This window comes from Corylus avellana, chromosome ca11, assembly GCF_901000735.1.
Source record: "Corylus avellana chromosome ca11, CavTom2PMs-1.0".
NCBI classification, from domain to species: Eukaryota; Viridiplantae; Streptophyta; class Magnoliopsida; order Fagales; family Betulaceae; genus Corylus; species Corylus avellana.
In genome coordinates, this window is record NC_081551.1 from 4,876,700 (window position 1) to 4,891,736 (window position 15,037).

Consider the following 15,037-nt stretch of genomic DNA (forward strand, 5'->3'; position numbering starts at 1 on the left):
ACAAGAATGAAAACAAAAGGGGTTTCATAAATCATTGCCACTCTCAAAAAAGTCATTAAATATCACTGGCTTCAACACTAATATGGTGCCACGTACCCAGTCGTTTTCACCAATTATTTAGTCACACCCATGGCCATAATTATCTTTCTGTATGTATTTCAGAATATATATATATATATATATATATATATATAGCCGATATTTGTATATTGAGCCATGAGTTTCATGTTCCAGGGAAAAAGCCAAAAAGGTCAGCATAAATGTCTGATATTAATCTTCAATCATCGACCTCGTTGATGACCCACAAAAAAATCAACTCAAATTTATCCAAACCCCACTCTGAGATACTCTTTATCCCCTTGATAATTTTAATGTATCAAAAGATAGTTCAATCGACTGAAAATCACGCCTTATAATTTCGTGTTGAATTCATGGTTGTCCTACCAAAGGGCCTTTTTCTCACAATGTGCAATTACTTTATGTTCCCAGGCAAAGACAGAATGGCAATTTGACATATTTGTTGTAAGTGGGAAGAAAACACAAAAACATTCTAGTATACAAAACAATTAACTGCGATATGACAATGAATCTTAATGTCTGGTGTTTATTATACAATCAAATAATAACTAACATTAACAAATATAACCAGCAAAATCTACAAATGGAAAACCAGAACCAATTTCATTATTTCCCTCAGAAAAAATGACAGCACACAGGACTCAATACAGAAAGTACCAAGGAAAGTAAATCCTTCTGCCCGCAACGGATACAAATATATGATCAGGATACAAAAGAATACATTGACAAATGACTATGCTTTAAGGCTATTGACGAAAAATCAAAATCTCTGGTACACTATATACACTGACATGATAAATAACCCAGAACAAGAAAGAAAAAAGAAAATCTCTTCAAACATATTTCCACCTAATTATACAATTCCCAGAAGATTACAGGTTACTTCACTAATGGGTCTTCTTGCTTATTAGACCACTGGAATTCTATTTCTAAATTCCGGGATGGCCCACTTTTGCTTTCCGGCAACAGCGTGTATTCACCGGCAACTGCTCCCAGCATTACAACCCGATCAATCTGGATCGTTACTTTTCCAAATGAACTCTGTCATCAGATAAAAGGTGAATGGGTTAAGATGCAAATTAAGGAGAATAGAAAGTAATATGTGAGACTACTCTTTCTATATCACTTCTCTGTCTCATTTACCTTCCCCATCTTGCTCTTGTTTTTGCAAGAAATATGAAGCTTCTGGCCCTTCGGTGGGCTCTCAAAGGACCATGAAAAGCTCTCATCCCACTCTGGATTTGGCCCAGTTGAAACCACCTGATGAATACACATTTAGAAGTTACATCAGCAATAATTTGATAAGCTTGGTCAAACATACCATAAGTTTAGACAGAAGAAAAGGTGAAGTGACCTGTGACCTAACTGTAAAAATGACCTAATAATTAAAAGGGATCTCATGAAAAATTGAAAATACAGCTTTTGTTCAGTGCAATGCTACACAGAACTGTTCCATGCAGCCCAAGACTTTCAGCGCAAAGCAGAATCAAGAAAATCACAAATAATAATATTAAAAAAAAAAATCGTATGAAAAAGAAGGCAAATTCTCTTAACAGATGGAAAGATGACCAAAAAAATGTACGAGATGAAAAAAACTGCTCTTATCAGATGGCTCCCTCAGTTTCACAAACCTCAACCTCCTTTTTACACTCAAATTTGGAATCTAAAAATTTAAAACCCTAAAAATGAGATAAGAAACTTTATTACTCATATTATATGAGAAGGACTAGAAAAACCAATGAAGATAAATAGACTTCCTTCGAGGTATTAGGTCTAAAAGTGCACTTTCAGAAATTTCTGTGCATTATTTAACCAAGAAACCAAATTACATAGCTTTCATTTCTGGAAAGGGAAAATTATAATGAGCACTAGCTCACACGATTTGAATGATGTAAGACATCATGGAGTCTCATTCAAACTCTTGTAATCTTGTATTTCTACTATATAAATGACTTACATATTCAGGAGAGGATTGTTACCAGGAAAAAAAATGCTGATCAGAAAATAAAAGTGTGGAATTATAGAAAAGCATTTTACCTGGGTTTGTCTAGGAGGAGTGTTGCCAAGTGTAAGCTTACAGTAAACACTAGGGTTTCCCACTGACTGCTTCATGTTGTTGCCACGCTTGATTGTCACCACTAGTGTCCCAGGCAAACACTGCAATAGAAATTCTGCCTTTTCCTGAAACCGAGGTGGGCCAGACTGGATTAGGTATTGCAGCAAGGGGATTGCATCTGCAGCAGCTATTGACTGAGCTCTAGAAACTTCAGCTGGGCATGCTGACCAAGCTTGCCTCAGAAGAAAAAGTGCATCTAAGGCAGCTTCTTGAGTTGCCTCTGAGCCTGTCTTGAGGGACGTAACCAGATGGGGAATGCTAAGTGTTGCAGGTTCAGTTGCTCTCAAACGCGGGAAGTTGCTGAATAGAGCATTTAGAGCTTTCAGATACTCATCATTCACAGTTCCAGTGGCCCATAAATCTTTTTCAATAGCAGCTGCAAGACCACAATAATCATATGAGACAAACCAGAAAATAAAGGAGAAAAAATAGAAGGAAAGAAAAAGTATCTGCTTGCAAGAGAGACATCCGAGCAACTGATACCAATACATTATAGACCAATTCTCAAACAGCACATTTTATCTAAAATTACTTATGGGTAGATATCAGCCTATTTCACCGAATGCATTATTTCTTAGTCAGTCAGAACTTTCAAGTATTTTCAAACAACCTTAAGGATATCATCTAAGAAAAAGGAATGATAGCTTGTATATAACACAAGTTAATACTCACACATTTGCTCAGATTGGGAAGAAGAGTAACACTAATAACCTACCATTCACATGGTCTTATTCAAGTGCCAGTCAGATTGAAAGAACTGCCAGGAAAATAAATTAACTAATAAATTAACTTTGTTTTGCATAGTCCTAATAAACTGTAGGCATTCACGTGTTCTTCTTCAAGTACTACTCAGCTTGACAGCAACCATTAGAAGAGTAACTTAATTATATTTTGCATATTCCATGAGAACATAATAAAATGTAATCATTTCTGTTGCAATATTGAATCTTCTTTGCTAGTTTTGCCAGTGAGTTCTAAGCTCCTTAAGGGTAAAAGAAGGGGACGATACTTCATCATAAAGGAGTCTGCAAAATGACCCCAATGTAAATAGGGGAGTGTTCCTTGCACATACATCCCATGTACCTGGAATCTGGTCCTGTTAATGGCTTCTCTAAAAAATCATTCAATTATCAAAGAAAGAAAAAAGTATTTCAATCAAATTTCCTAATGAATTTGACGCAAAACTTGCAACAATTCTTAGTTTATGCGGAAATATATTTTGTGAAATATTATTTGATAGACAATAGCCTCAAATAATAGAAAAACCCTGTACAAGAATATTCAAGTAACCACTGTGGACCAATAATATTTGATAGACAATAATACGTAAGCTGACCTTGTCTTGCAGGTATTCATGACACAAATAGTAGATGCTTTTCATATCAATTAAAGCTCAGCAAATTCTGCATTGAGAATAAAGAGAACTCACCAGTTATAGCTCTGACTGTTTCACTAGAAGCATACTCCTGAATAGTATGATTAGAAAAAAGCAGTTTAATAAACATTGCAGCCTGAATAGATGTATCTGGATCACTCGAACCAATAAGATCCAATACAACCTGTACACCACCAGCCTCAGCAACTGCTCTTCTATTTGACCGACTGTACATCACAAGGTTTTGCAACGCACATATAGCTACCACTTTCATTTCTTCTGTAGGTTGTTCTTCAAGCACATTTACAAGAGCACGGCAAGCTGAAACAGCATCAGTACTTCGAGCGAGACCCTCATTCTGGAATAGATCACCAAGGGCCAAAGTTGCCAGTAACCTTGCTTGCTGAGCTTGGGTTTGTGGATCCAAAAGGTACTGGGATAATGGTAAGATAGCAGATTTGGTAGCTTTAGTTTCTCTGATCTTCACATTGTTCAACAATACCTCCAACAGTCTTGCAGCGGTTTCCTCACACTGATGACTTCTCAGAAGTTCCAAAAGAGCCTCTATGGCACCACTTTCAGCCATTGCTTCAGCACTGGTTGCGTCATCACTTTCCAACACCAGAAGGGCATTCAATGCACCAACTACTGTGCCCTCTGAGCCAGAACGAAGCAACCTTACCAACACAGCAACAGGAACTTCCAAATAAAATTCAGAGCTAAATTGCAGAATACTTGACAAAACAGAAGCAGCAGATTCCCACAAAGCATGAGGAAGAGAAGGATCAGCTTGCAATATCACTTTAGAAATTTCATTGACACCACCCTCTTTTGCAATTTCATTTGGCCATGTTAGTGCGAGACTCACAAGAGCCTTTACAGCTCGCTGCTGCAAAATGTGTATACCAGAACCAAGAACTCTTATTAGGGGGCCAATTACTTGCTGAGTCACTGTATCCTTCTGAAGTTTTTCCTCCAATAGCAGATGGGATAGAAGCTCAGCTGCCAACTGCTGCACTGCTGAAGCTGGAGAATCAAGTAAAGGAATAAGTGGCTCAATGGCTTGGTGAGAGGTCAGTGTATAGTCAGCACGACACTGTGGATGCTCTAAAATATTGACAAGAACCTGCAATGCACTGTGCTGCCCATCAGGCCCAAACTCTAGCCTTGTCAGCAACAGAAAAAGGGGCTCCACTACTTTTGCAGCAGATGGTCCTTTAGCAATACTAGCATTATTGGTCAATATTCGGAGCAGTTCAGCAAAGGCAGCACAGAGAAAATCGGGTGCTTCATGGAGGATATCAAGTATGCTTTCAATTACACCAGCTTTCACCATTTCCATCTTACAAGCAGGTCGATCTTTCCCCAACTTCACAAGAGCTCTGGAAATAGCCTCATGAAGCATGTAATTCCTACCATAGAGAAGGCCGACAAGAGGAATAACTGCACCATGTGCAGCGACTAGTTCTGCCAGTTGCTCATCATCAACAAGTTTATCCAATGCACGGACAACTGAATGCTGAGCAGGACTGAATTCAGCTACAAGGAGAGAAACCAGGGGCTCAACACAGCGTGCTGCAGCCATTGTGGACCTGATTCTTGTATTTCCGAAAAGAACACCACATAATTCAGCAGCATCCCCTTTTAGCTCCATTGAACAATTCGATGAAAGGATCCTGCAAAGGACATCCACTGCATTCATTTCAACATCTGCAACAGCAAGGGCTCTTGATGGGTTTTCACTCAATAACCTAACTAATGCAGCAATAGCAGCATGCTGCTCCCTCTCCAAACCAGTATTAAGAATCTCCACCAAGGGTTGAACAGCTTGTCGGGCAGTTTCTGCATTCCTAATATGGTCAGCAGAAAACAGGCTTTCCAATGCTTTCGCAGCACTATACCTTGCACCTCTTCCACCTAATCGTAAAACTGCTACAAGTTGACTGACAGAACCAAATGCAGCTTCATGTCTGCGTATTTCAGCACTGCTGAATAGGATCCCTAACAGATCAGTAGCAGCCTCCTCAGTTGCATCTTGTGGCCCAAGTGAAAGATACTTGGTCAGTGCTTCCAAAGCTCCTGATTCTACCATTACAATCTTATTTGGCGGACAGTCCTTTGCCAGCTGAGTCAGGATCCCAAGTGCTAGAAATGGTGCTCCAGGCCGATCTGGAATTGGTTTAAGCAGATCAACAAGGGCAGGTATTGCTTTTCGGGAAGTAGCACCAACCCTTATGTCATCAACTCTGAACAACCTCTCAAGAGCAACTTGCTCTGGATATCTCACCAAAGCAAACTCCTCTGACAATTCCAGAAGATCACATATGTCAGCATCAGCACAGCCAAGTAAGGAAATAAGCCCACCTGCTGCCCCGGAATTTGCAACAGATAGAAGAGTCCCTCTGCTACCATTACACACTAAACTGGCCACTGCTTGGGCAGCAAAATATCTGTTTGCCGACTCCTCTGACCTCAACAAATTTGCAAGTGCTGGTATACATTTCATGGTTGCATGTGCTCGTATGATATCTCTATCTTGAAATAAAATTGCTAAAAGTAGAGCACAAACCCATACGCTGCTATCTTCCTTGAAATCCATCTGCATAAATTACCATGGAGCAAACCAACACTCGATGAGGTAAAAAGAAACAGAGTATAACCACACCACTAGATCTCACTATTGCATGCGTGAGAAAACAGATGGACAGAAAATAATGTTACACAGAAACGATGCCCTATGTGCAATTCTCAGAATTCACCAATTAGATGCATCATGTTTCTTTTTAAATTGTAGTGGAACAAGAAAGACAATTACCTGAGTATACTGCGAAAAGCAATCAGAGATTCTATCAGTGAGGACTTCAATTGCTCCAGCCTCCATAATCACAGTTTTACTCTTTTCATCATGACAGGCAAGCACAGAAAGTAGCCATATGGCTAAGTTCACACCTGATATGACCGATGTTCCTTTATTGGATTCGCTATTCCTGCCTTCTTCTTTAGTATGCCTGTAAATGCTAATGGACTCCTTGTCATCATCACCCTGATTTCCCAAAGATGAAGGCTGTTCAACACTAAGCATCGCAATGAGAGATTGAATAAGATGGGCGCACAAGCGTGATTGATTAAGATCTTCCACCACTCTTTGGTGATTCACTGTCGCAGCACAAATAAGAAGTGCAGCTCCCCCAATTTTGACCTTTGGATTTGTGGAACTGATCACCCTTCTAGCAATTGATAATATACACCCAGAGGCACAGGCAACTGTCTCTCCAAGAACTACAGGCTGATCCCGGCAAAGTCGTGACAATATTTCAATAGCTTTATCCTGCAACAAGGGTGTAGCATCCACAATAGATAAAACTATTGGGCTTATGCTTTTTGGAAATTCAGCTAAAACTGCCCATGCAGGTTTTATGTGCCCACTAGCCCCCTCTGACCTGGATAGAATAGCAAGTGCATCTAGTGCCTCCGATGTGGCAACAGATCCACCAATAGCAGATTCTAGAAAAGACACTAATGCAAGAATTGTTCCAGCACGGTTCACACAGTCAGTTAAGGCGTAATCAATTTGGCGAGAATGGAGCAGACGAGCAATTGCTGCTGCTGCATGTGTCTTTCCAGAAACTGTTCCTTCACGCAAAACCCTAGTAGCAGGCAAAATAATTTCTTCAGGAACAGCTTTCTCTGATATCTCAATATCCAAAATCAGATTTGCCAGAGCACATGTTGCAAGCTCAGAAACTTCCAGAGCTGAAGAGTTAGCAAGCAAAACTAAGGGAGGCAACGCATCTCTAGCAACAGCTGCAACATCCCTGTTCTCTTTGATTGAAAGAAATATTGCAGCAAGACAACGCGAGGACTCTACCAGGATGTTTTCAGATTCTACATTAAGCAGCTTCATGGCCGACCAAAGAGTTTTAACAGCTATGCTACTTTCACGCAGGTCTTTCCTAGTTTCAAAAATTCCAGCCAGTGCTGATGCGGACTTAGCCTGAGTCTCTTCCTTAGTTGAGCTCAAGATTTTTATCATTGTCTCCATTGCATCGTTGGCAGCACTACCTTCACGCAATATATCATTGAGAGGGACCCTGGAAAGCATGCTTCTCAAGGCATCCAAAACATAAACTTTGGATTCAGGTAGATCACTAGTCAATAATGCAGTGAGCTGGCTGATAGTCGCCGTATCAGACTTGTGGATTAAATGATTCAGAGTCTTTGCAGCAATTTCCTTCCCATTGGGGCTTCCATTCTTCAGTAGCCATAATAATGCAGGAACAGCATCAGCACTTTCAACACAAGCACGTATATCTTCACTGTGATTGCACAGGTTACTAAGGATTGTTGCTGAATCTTCCTTGGCCTTTGCCGAACCCGTCTCCAGAATTTGGACAAGTGGAGGAATGCCACCAGCAGCAGTGATAGCCCATTTACTTTCATCATTTTCATTGGATAGAACGCAAAGCAATGCAACTGCACATTCTTGCTGTTGTTCTGACGAAAGCCCAAGAAGAGAGATCAACAGCTGGATTCCCTCACGACCTTGAAGCGCACGCCATAGACTGCCTTCATTGTTGCAAAGTGTGAGAAGGGATTTTACAAGCTCATCCTGCACTTCATTGGTTGCCATTGTGATCAAACCAACAAGCAAACGTTTTGCATCAGAGCTTGCAAGTTTAATTGAGAGAACAGCATTCCCATACAAACTGGCTAGGGCTTCTATAGTACGCTCCTGCACAAGAAAAGGTAAGTGGGGCTTAAACTGCTTAAGCAAAGTTTGCTCAATAGCCTGAGGATCTGATGCTCTAGTAGATTCTGCTTTACTATCATATATCATCAAAGCTGAAGCTAAAGCCCCTAACGTGTCAGCAATTTGGGCAGGTGAAGTGCATGATTCAAGGCTTTGACCTAGGCTTGAAATGACATATGACAAACCACCAGAAATGTTTGCTAAAGCACACATAGCATTCTCCTGCAATGCTTGGGCATACTCTCCCTGCATGAATTCTTTGGAAGGAGCTATAGTAGCATTAATCAAAGAAGGAATACCACTGGAATTAGCTATCTCCCGCCTTGCTTCTTTGCATTGGGCTGAAAGAGATTTGAGAGCACCTGCAGCTTCTGCTCTAACGGGAGCTTCATTACCAGGTCCTAACAGCTTGAGGAGTTGTTTTGTAGCATCTGCAGCCAACACTTTAGAACAAATAGATGCATCCTCCATCATCATACATGCAAGAAGAAAGCATACATTTGCTTGAGTGCCCGACTGTCCCGTCTTCAGTAACTTCACAAGTATATCCACTCCTCCAGCTTGAATTGTTGCAGTCCAGAATCCCTCAGTGCTGCTGGAAAGGTTCTTTAATGTACCAGTCAATAAGCTATCAACTACATTTCCAGCCTTGAGCCCATTTGCTACCTGCTCCCAAAGCACTGGAACAACTCCTTCAGTTGAAAAAATTTTCGATCCAACATGATCTCTTGCACCACCTTGAGAAACAGCATAAATAGTCTTTGCAGCTGCAACTTGACCTTCCGCTGAGGTGGACTTGAGCAGACCAAGCAATGGTGGAATGCATCCTCCAAGCAAGACTTTTACCCGTAACTCATTCTCCTTACAGAGAGAACCTAAAACAGTTGCAGCCTGTATCTTAACTCCAAGTGACCCCGATCGGAGAAGGGAAACAAGTACTGGAACTGCCTGAGAGTGAGATCCAACAGCACTGAAAGCATTTTCACGTGTATCAATAAGTTCCAGCAACTGTCTCAAGGAAAACTCTTTTTCTTGTAAAGACGAGGAACTCTGGCGTAGCTGCTCAATGCATTGGGCAACGCTTGCTAATGTCCCATCTGGATCCTCCATGCTACTACTACTACGCTCTCTGCAAGTGACATAAGAATGTAAGCTAGAATTATCATTTTATCAAATATTGCGAATTGAACTCTTAGCACTGGCCTAAATTTAGGGAAACTTAAGTAGGCTATATATCCACCTTGATATATCAAAAAGCTCAATAATTTCTGTATAAACTACTGTCTTTGTGAAGCCCACGGGTTTTTTTTTTTTTTTTCGGTTGGGGGTGGGGGAATAAAAAAGCAAAGGTATATGATTGCACAATCAAGGAATCAATGATTCAAATTGTCAGAACTACAAGGACCACTCAAATCCAAAGAACAAAAAATATGGCTTGAGATAGATATATGTGTGATATGTAACAAACTAACAAACAAATACAGCCCTAAGTTGAGCAGTAAGGCCTAAGAGGATCTGGAGCTAGCTCTGAACAATAGGCAAGAAGCTAATCTAAGTTAAGAGTAGTTTATTTACAGCTTCCAGAAGAAAGAACATTTTCACATACCAAATAATAAAGAAAAAAATGAAGAGGTCGCTACTCAAGTGACATCAAGCAACGAAATACAGAGAAGTTCACATTGTCTTAGAATAATAAAGTATCTCCTAGGCCAGAATTATATTGCCACATTCCGCTCAAGTCCTTCCAACAGTTTTTATGATACTCTGCTCTTTCGAAATGATTAGGCATTTGAATCAAGGTTAATAGCATTGAATGTGGTCTTGAACAGTATTAACTTGATAAAGTTGGAACCAGAAAGTAAAAGCTGAAAGGTTTTCAAAAGTAAAAGTAGATAAAATTGTCCTAGAATAAAGAGACAATCCATGTATATAAAAAGATAAGACACAGAGAAGCAGCCTAAGCAAATCTCCAGCTCCTATTGCAGGAGAACCTTTTGGGAACATTCCACCTTGAATCTTTGATTAGTAGCACACATCCAAACAAGCATTGTATCGATGCACTATTTTTCAACAGAGAGGCCCCAACAGGCACATGTTAATTCGGCTACATCGACATGCTTCTTTACCAAAGTACAGAAGCTTAGCCATAAATTGGCTGTCACAGATGGCAGAAGAAAATAATTTTATCAAAAAGCATAATTTTAACACAATAAAGTTTGAACTGACCTCAAACCCATCTTCATAACAGAATGTGGAGTTGGAGGCTCTGACTCTGGAACTTTTGCATCACCATTTCTTTCCTGCTATCATAAGAATGAAAGTGAAGAACAATAAGTATGGCATGTCTATATATCAATCAATTGACAGTAACAGCAGAAACTACTCAAAATTAGTGAAAATGATAGAGAACTTATGGCGTCATAGTATTAGAGACTTCAGAACAATAAATATTGAAGGTTTAATTATGCAGGTTCAAGGATCCAATGAATCCAATAATCCATTAGAAAATTGAGTTCCAGTTAAAACAGATCAACCATAACTCAGTTCCAAAATTAAAATAAGTTCCACGTTTATAAAATAAAATGAAAAAGAAAATGTAGTTTTAAGTATGCCATTTTTCAGTTAAGAAAACAAATCCCCATTACAATTTTTTTTTTTTAAAAAAAAAAAAAATCAAATCCCACGATCTAAAAAACCATTTGCGGCTTTCTTCCCAATCTGAAATTTTTCATAATTACCAAAACTGAATTTCTCATACCCGAACTTCAACCAAGCCCATTATAAACCGGACACATTGATCAGAATTTCAAAATTAACAAAGAAAAATAATAAAATAAAAAGGTGGGCTTGGGTGCCCAATGAGATCCAGCACCAATTAATACGATTTTAACTCTTTTGATGGCAGCAAGCAGGAGTGAGGAAATTCCCGGGTGCCCAGTTCACATAAGTGGGTTCAAAACACGCAAATGAAGTAGACAAACAAGCAAGGAACTAAAAATACAATTAAATACAAACAAGTACCGGATCATTAGCGGCAAGGCCGCTGCCATTGCTGGCAGCGAACCTCCAAGCCAGTGTTGCCGCCAGCTTCGCTTCAATGCAAGATTCCCAAGAAACTCAATTCGGATCCCTCCCCTTCTCCAAGATCTACACCTGGGACCCTGTCAGATCATCAAAAAGCCTCCTGCCCAGACAACCACGCAAATCCCAAATGTAAATTTCAACACCAACCAAGCAAACACAGATCAGAGTCTAAACTAAGCCGAAAATGAAGACCATTAGTTGTGAAAAATCATTAAATTGGCGAAGCTCAATCATGCTAGGCTAGCTACAATATAGATCAATTACTCCATCTTAGTTGATTTTTTCTTTTATTCTCTCTTTAGTTGCACAATTACAAGCTGAAAGCAAGCAAAACCCAAATGTGACAGGCAAAAACCAATTTTAATTTTCCTTCAGTTTCCTCGATTTTCTCAGCAACCAAACTTATTAAAGAGAAATGGGCTTGGATAGATTTGACTGAACTTGGGACAGCGAGCAGTAGATCGAGAATTAGGAAATCGAGGTCTGAGACTTTCTAGTTTCTACTGCTTAGTCAATGAGGAATCAAAAAACGGTTCATAAGAAAAATGCGAGAAAATGCACGAATCCGGTACCGGATTTTTGCTTCCGTTTCATGAAATTTACAATCTTCAGCAATAGACAGAGCTAGAAATCAGAGAGAGGGCAGACCTTCAGAGAGGAGTGGAAGAAGCTCTTTGATGAATCTGCGGGTTTCGTAGAACAGAAGGGAGAGTGGAGACTGATTTGCACTTTTCTCTTTACTCTTTTGGTTTACGTTTCATCTGAGAGACTCTCATCTGTCTGTGAGCGTTAGATTTCATAGAGACAACATGGGAGCACCGACAAATTTCAAGCCAGAACTGGACGGCTTGATTGGCTTCCGTTGGCTCGCGTTTGGACATGTATAAGAGAGTCTCAAGCTGGAATTTGACGGCTTCATTGGAACTTGACGGCTTGGTTGGCTTCCTTTTAAGCTGAGCTTCTATAGTTTGGTGTAGATTAAAATATCATTTCCTTTTTAGGAAATCTGATTTTGTTGAAATATTTAAAAACTAGTTGGTCGAAGTAATAAATACTAATGGGTATACTTTTGTTGATTTGTTCATGAGGGAGAGGATTTGAACTAGTAATTTTTGTTTTAGTAGGCATAATCTTAGTCGATTGTGTTACTTCTTAGAGGCATTCTGATGGATATACTTGATATAAATAAGTGAATAAATCAAGATATGAACATAAATTAATGATTTTTTTTTTTCATAAAGGTATTTAGGTCAAATCATAATTATAAAAATTGGATAATATCCTTCAAAAAACAAAAATTTGGATAATATAAAACTCTACGTGTTCAATTCTAATAAAATATATGACTAGTTGGGTCTTTTTTTTTTTTTTTTTTTTAAGACATTCTAATAAAATATGAATTGCGGGTTATTTTGATAGGAGTCAAACTTAATTCTTTAAACATAAAATTGCAAATACATTAAACTTAATAAAAAAAAAAAGAAAATTAAAAACCAAAGAGGGTCATAGCCCCCCTTACTCTATGTAGTTTCGATCCCAGATGAAATGAAAAATAGGTTTTATGCTCGCTTTTTGTTAAATAAAAATGATAGTATGCAATTTTCTATTCAGAATGGTCAAAATATGAAAGATAGGTTAAGCCTAATTTTGATAGATAGGGGTCAAACATATATATAAAGAAAAATTGAAAACTAAGGCGCATAGCCACCCTTGGTCTATATGTAGTTTTGTCCAGGATGAAATGAAAAATAAGTCGAGTTGGTGTTATTGGTAGTCCTAAAAAGAGAAAGAAAAAAAATTTCCTCTAAATTGAGTTTGAGGATATATATATATATATATCGTCAAACTCAATATATATATATTTTCTTAACTCAGCTTACTAAACTAGCATATTCAAAATGCATGTGATTCTCACATATGATTTCTTTTAAAGTACATCTTAGACACATGTAAGTTAAATAAACTGATCAAAATAAATTCTTTCAACCCAATAAAAAAACTGTGTTTTGTTAATAGCAAGATTAAATGCTTTCTTTTGAGTTTCTACCCATCCGAAGTCACAATTTATTTGAAATTGAGCAATATATGAAGAGCATGAGTAGCAATTCGTGTTCGTTTGTCATGTTGATACCTAACTTGAATCATTTAATTAAATGAGTCAAACACTTCAATTATAATCCGCTAATTTGTGTCGGGTTCAAACTTTACATATTGTATCGATGCGCGTATATAAAGTTATATAAGTCAATTCTAATCAAATCAATTTAATTAAACAAATAAGATCCATCGATCCTAACTCGTTAATTTCATATTAAATTTATACCAAATTAGTGGGTCATATTAAAAAAAAAAAAAATAATTGTCATTGACATTTATTTAAGAAGAAGTAACATGTAGCAAAGAAAAACAAAAAGAATATATGACATTTTTTTCTACTTTCTTTGTCAATTTTGGGACCAAAATGAATGTGGGCTCAATTCTTAAAAACAAAGCTGAGCCAAGCCAACCAACCTTAGAATCTGCCCATGTGTTTCTCTCCTTCTCCCCTCCCTCCTCTTAGTTGGCTGACGAATATACATGCAATTTTCTATTCATAAAAGACAAATAGTTCTAAAGACAGTGAGATACACCTAATAAAGATAAATACATAATTAATTATTACAAACAAGTGTTTTTAACATATGATTAATGACGAAACTACATTAGTAGGCAGCTTCAGCCAATTATTTATAAGCAGTGACGAAAGTGGAATTTTTTTTGTTAGTTTAGTGGTAGAAATATTATTATTATTAATTAAGATTAGAAATACAAATCTCATTGAACATTTGGAATATCGTAATAGAATAGAATAGATCAAGTCCCGTTGTTGAAGCTACCAATTATTTCTAACCAGTGACAAAAGTGGAATTTTTTTTTGTTAGTTTAGTGGTTGAAATATTATTATTATTAATTAAGATTAGAAATACAAATCTCATTGAACATTTGGAATATCGTAATAGAATAGAATAGATCAAGTCCTGTTGTTGAAGCTACCAAATTCTCTTGCAGTCACAATAGGCGTTTCTTTACACAATTCATTCACTGAACTTCCTAAAAAATTTGTTATTTTTCACAATCTTATTTTATCACTTTTAACGTTTAAAACCTGACGGAGTGGGTACATTATATCAAATTGAAAGTTCAATGGGTGAAATTGAGGGAAAATGATCCTCTCCATTTTAAAATCACTAAATTGAGAGTTTTTAAAATTTATTAGGGTGACCCGCTATTTTTCTTTTAATTAATGCAACATAACAGTTTCTGTTCATGCATTCCCTTTGTGTAAATCCGAAGATAAATCATAAAGAGCTCCCCTAGGGTTATTTTCAAAGCCAAATTATGAACATATTTTTTTAAGTATTTTATCCTCTTGCCTATAAGTTTTTGCTGTGGGGCCTGAGGGGATCATGATTAGGACAGAATACCAGTAATTAGATTAAAATTATTTTAATATAAAAATCAAAGCTTCCATTAAAGTATGGTATACAATAATTCATAGAAGTTGATTTCTCAACACAAGTGATTGAGACTGTAAACTCATACCAAAATATAATTAATTGACAAAGACTGAAATCACATCATTTTTTCTTGCCAA

General features: G+C 37.8%; 1 protein-coding gene across 2 annotated transcripts; it reads right to left on the reverse strand.

The window, feature by feature from the left end:
- Positions 1-656: 656 nt before the first annotated feature.
- Positions 657-12,178, reverse strand: LOC132165326 (protein CELLULOSE SYNTHASE INTERACTIVE 1). Of its 2 annotated transcripts, none has more exons than XM_059575842.1 (8): positions 12,052-12,178; positions 11,341-11,503; positions 10,546-10,619; positions 6,385-9,448; positions 3,624-6,168; positions 2,116-2,570; positions 1,222-1,338; positions 657-1,119 (listed from the first exon to the last, which is right to left on the reverse strand). In XM_059575842.1, exons 3-8 carry the CDS (start codon positions 10,560-10,562, stop codon positions 958-960), a joined length of 6,360 nt encoding a protein of 2,119 aa, XP_059431825.1. In that variant the 5' UTR covers positions 10,563-10,619; positions 11,341-11,503; positions 12,052-12,178; the 3' UTR covers positions 657-957. The 2 variants fall into 2 exon arrangements, with proteins under 2 accessions (XP_059431825.1, XP_059431824.1); XM_059575841.1 differs by having other exon boundaries at positions 10,546-10,622.
- Positions 12,179-15,037: the final 2,859 nt, after the last annotated feature.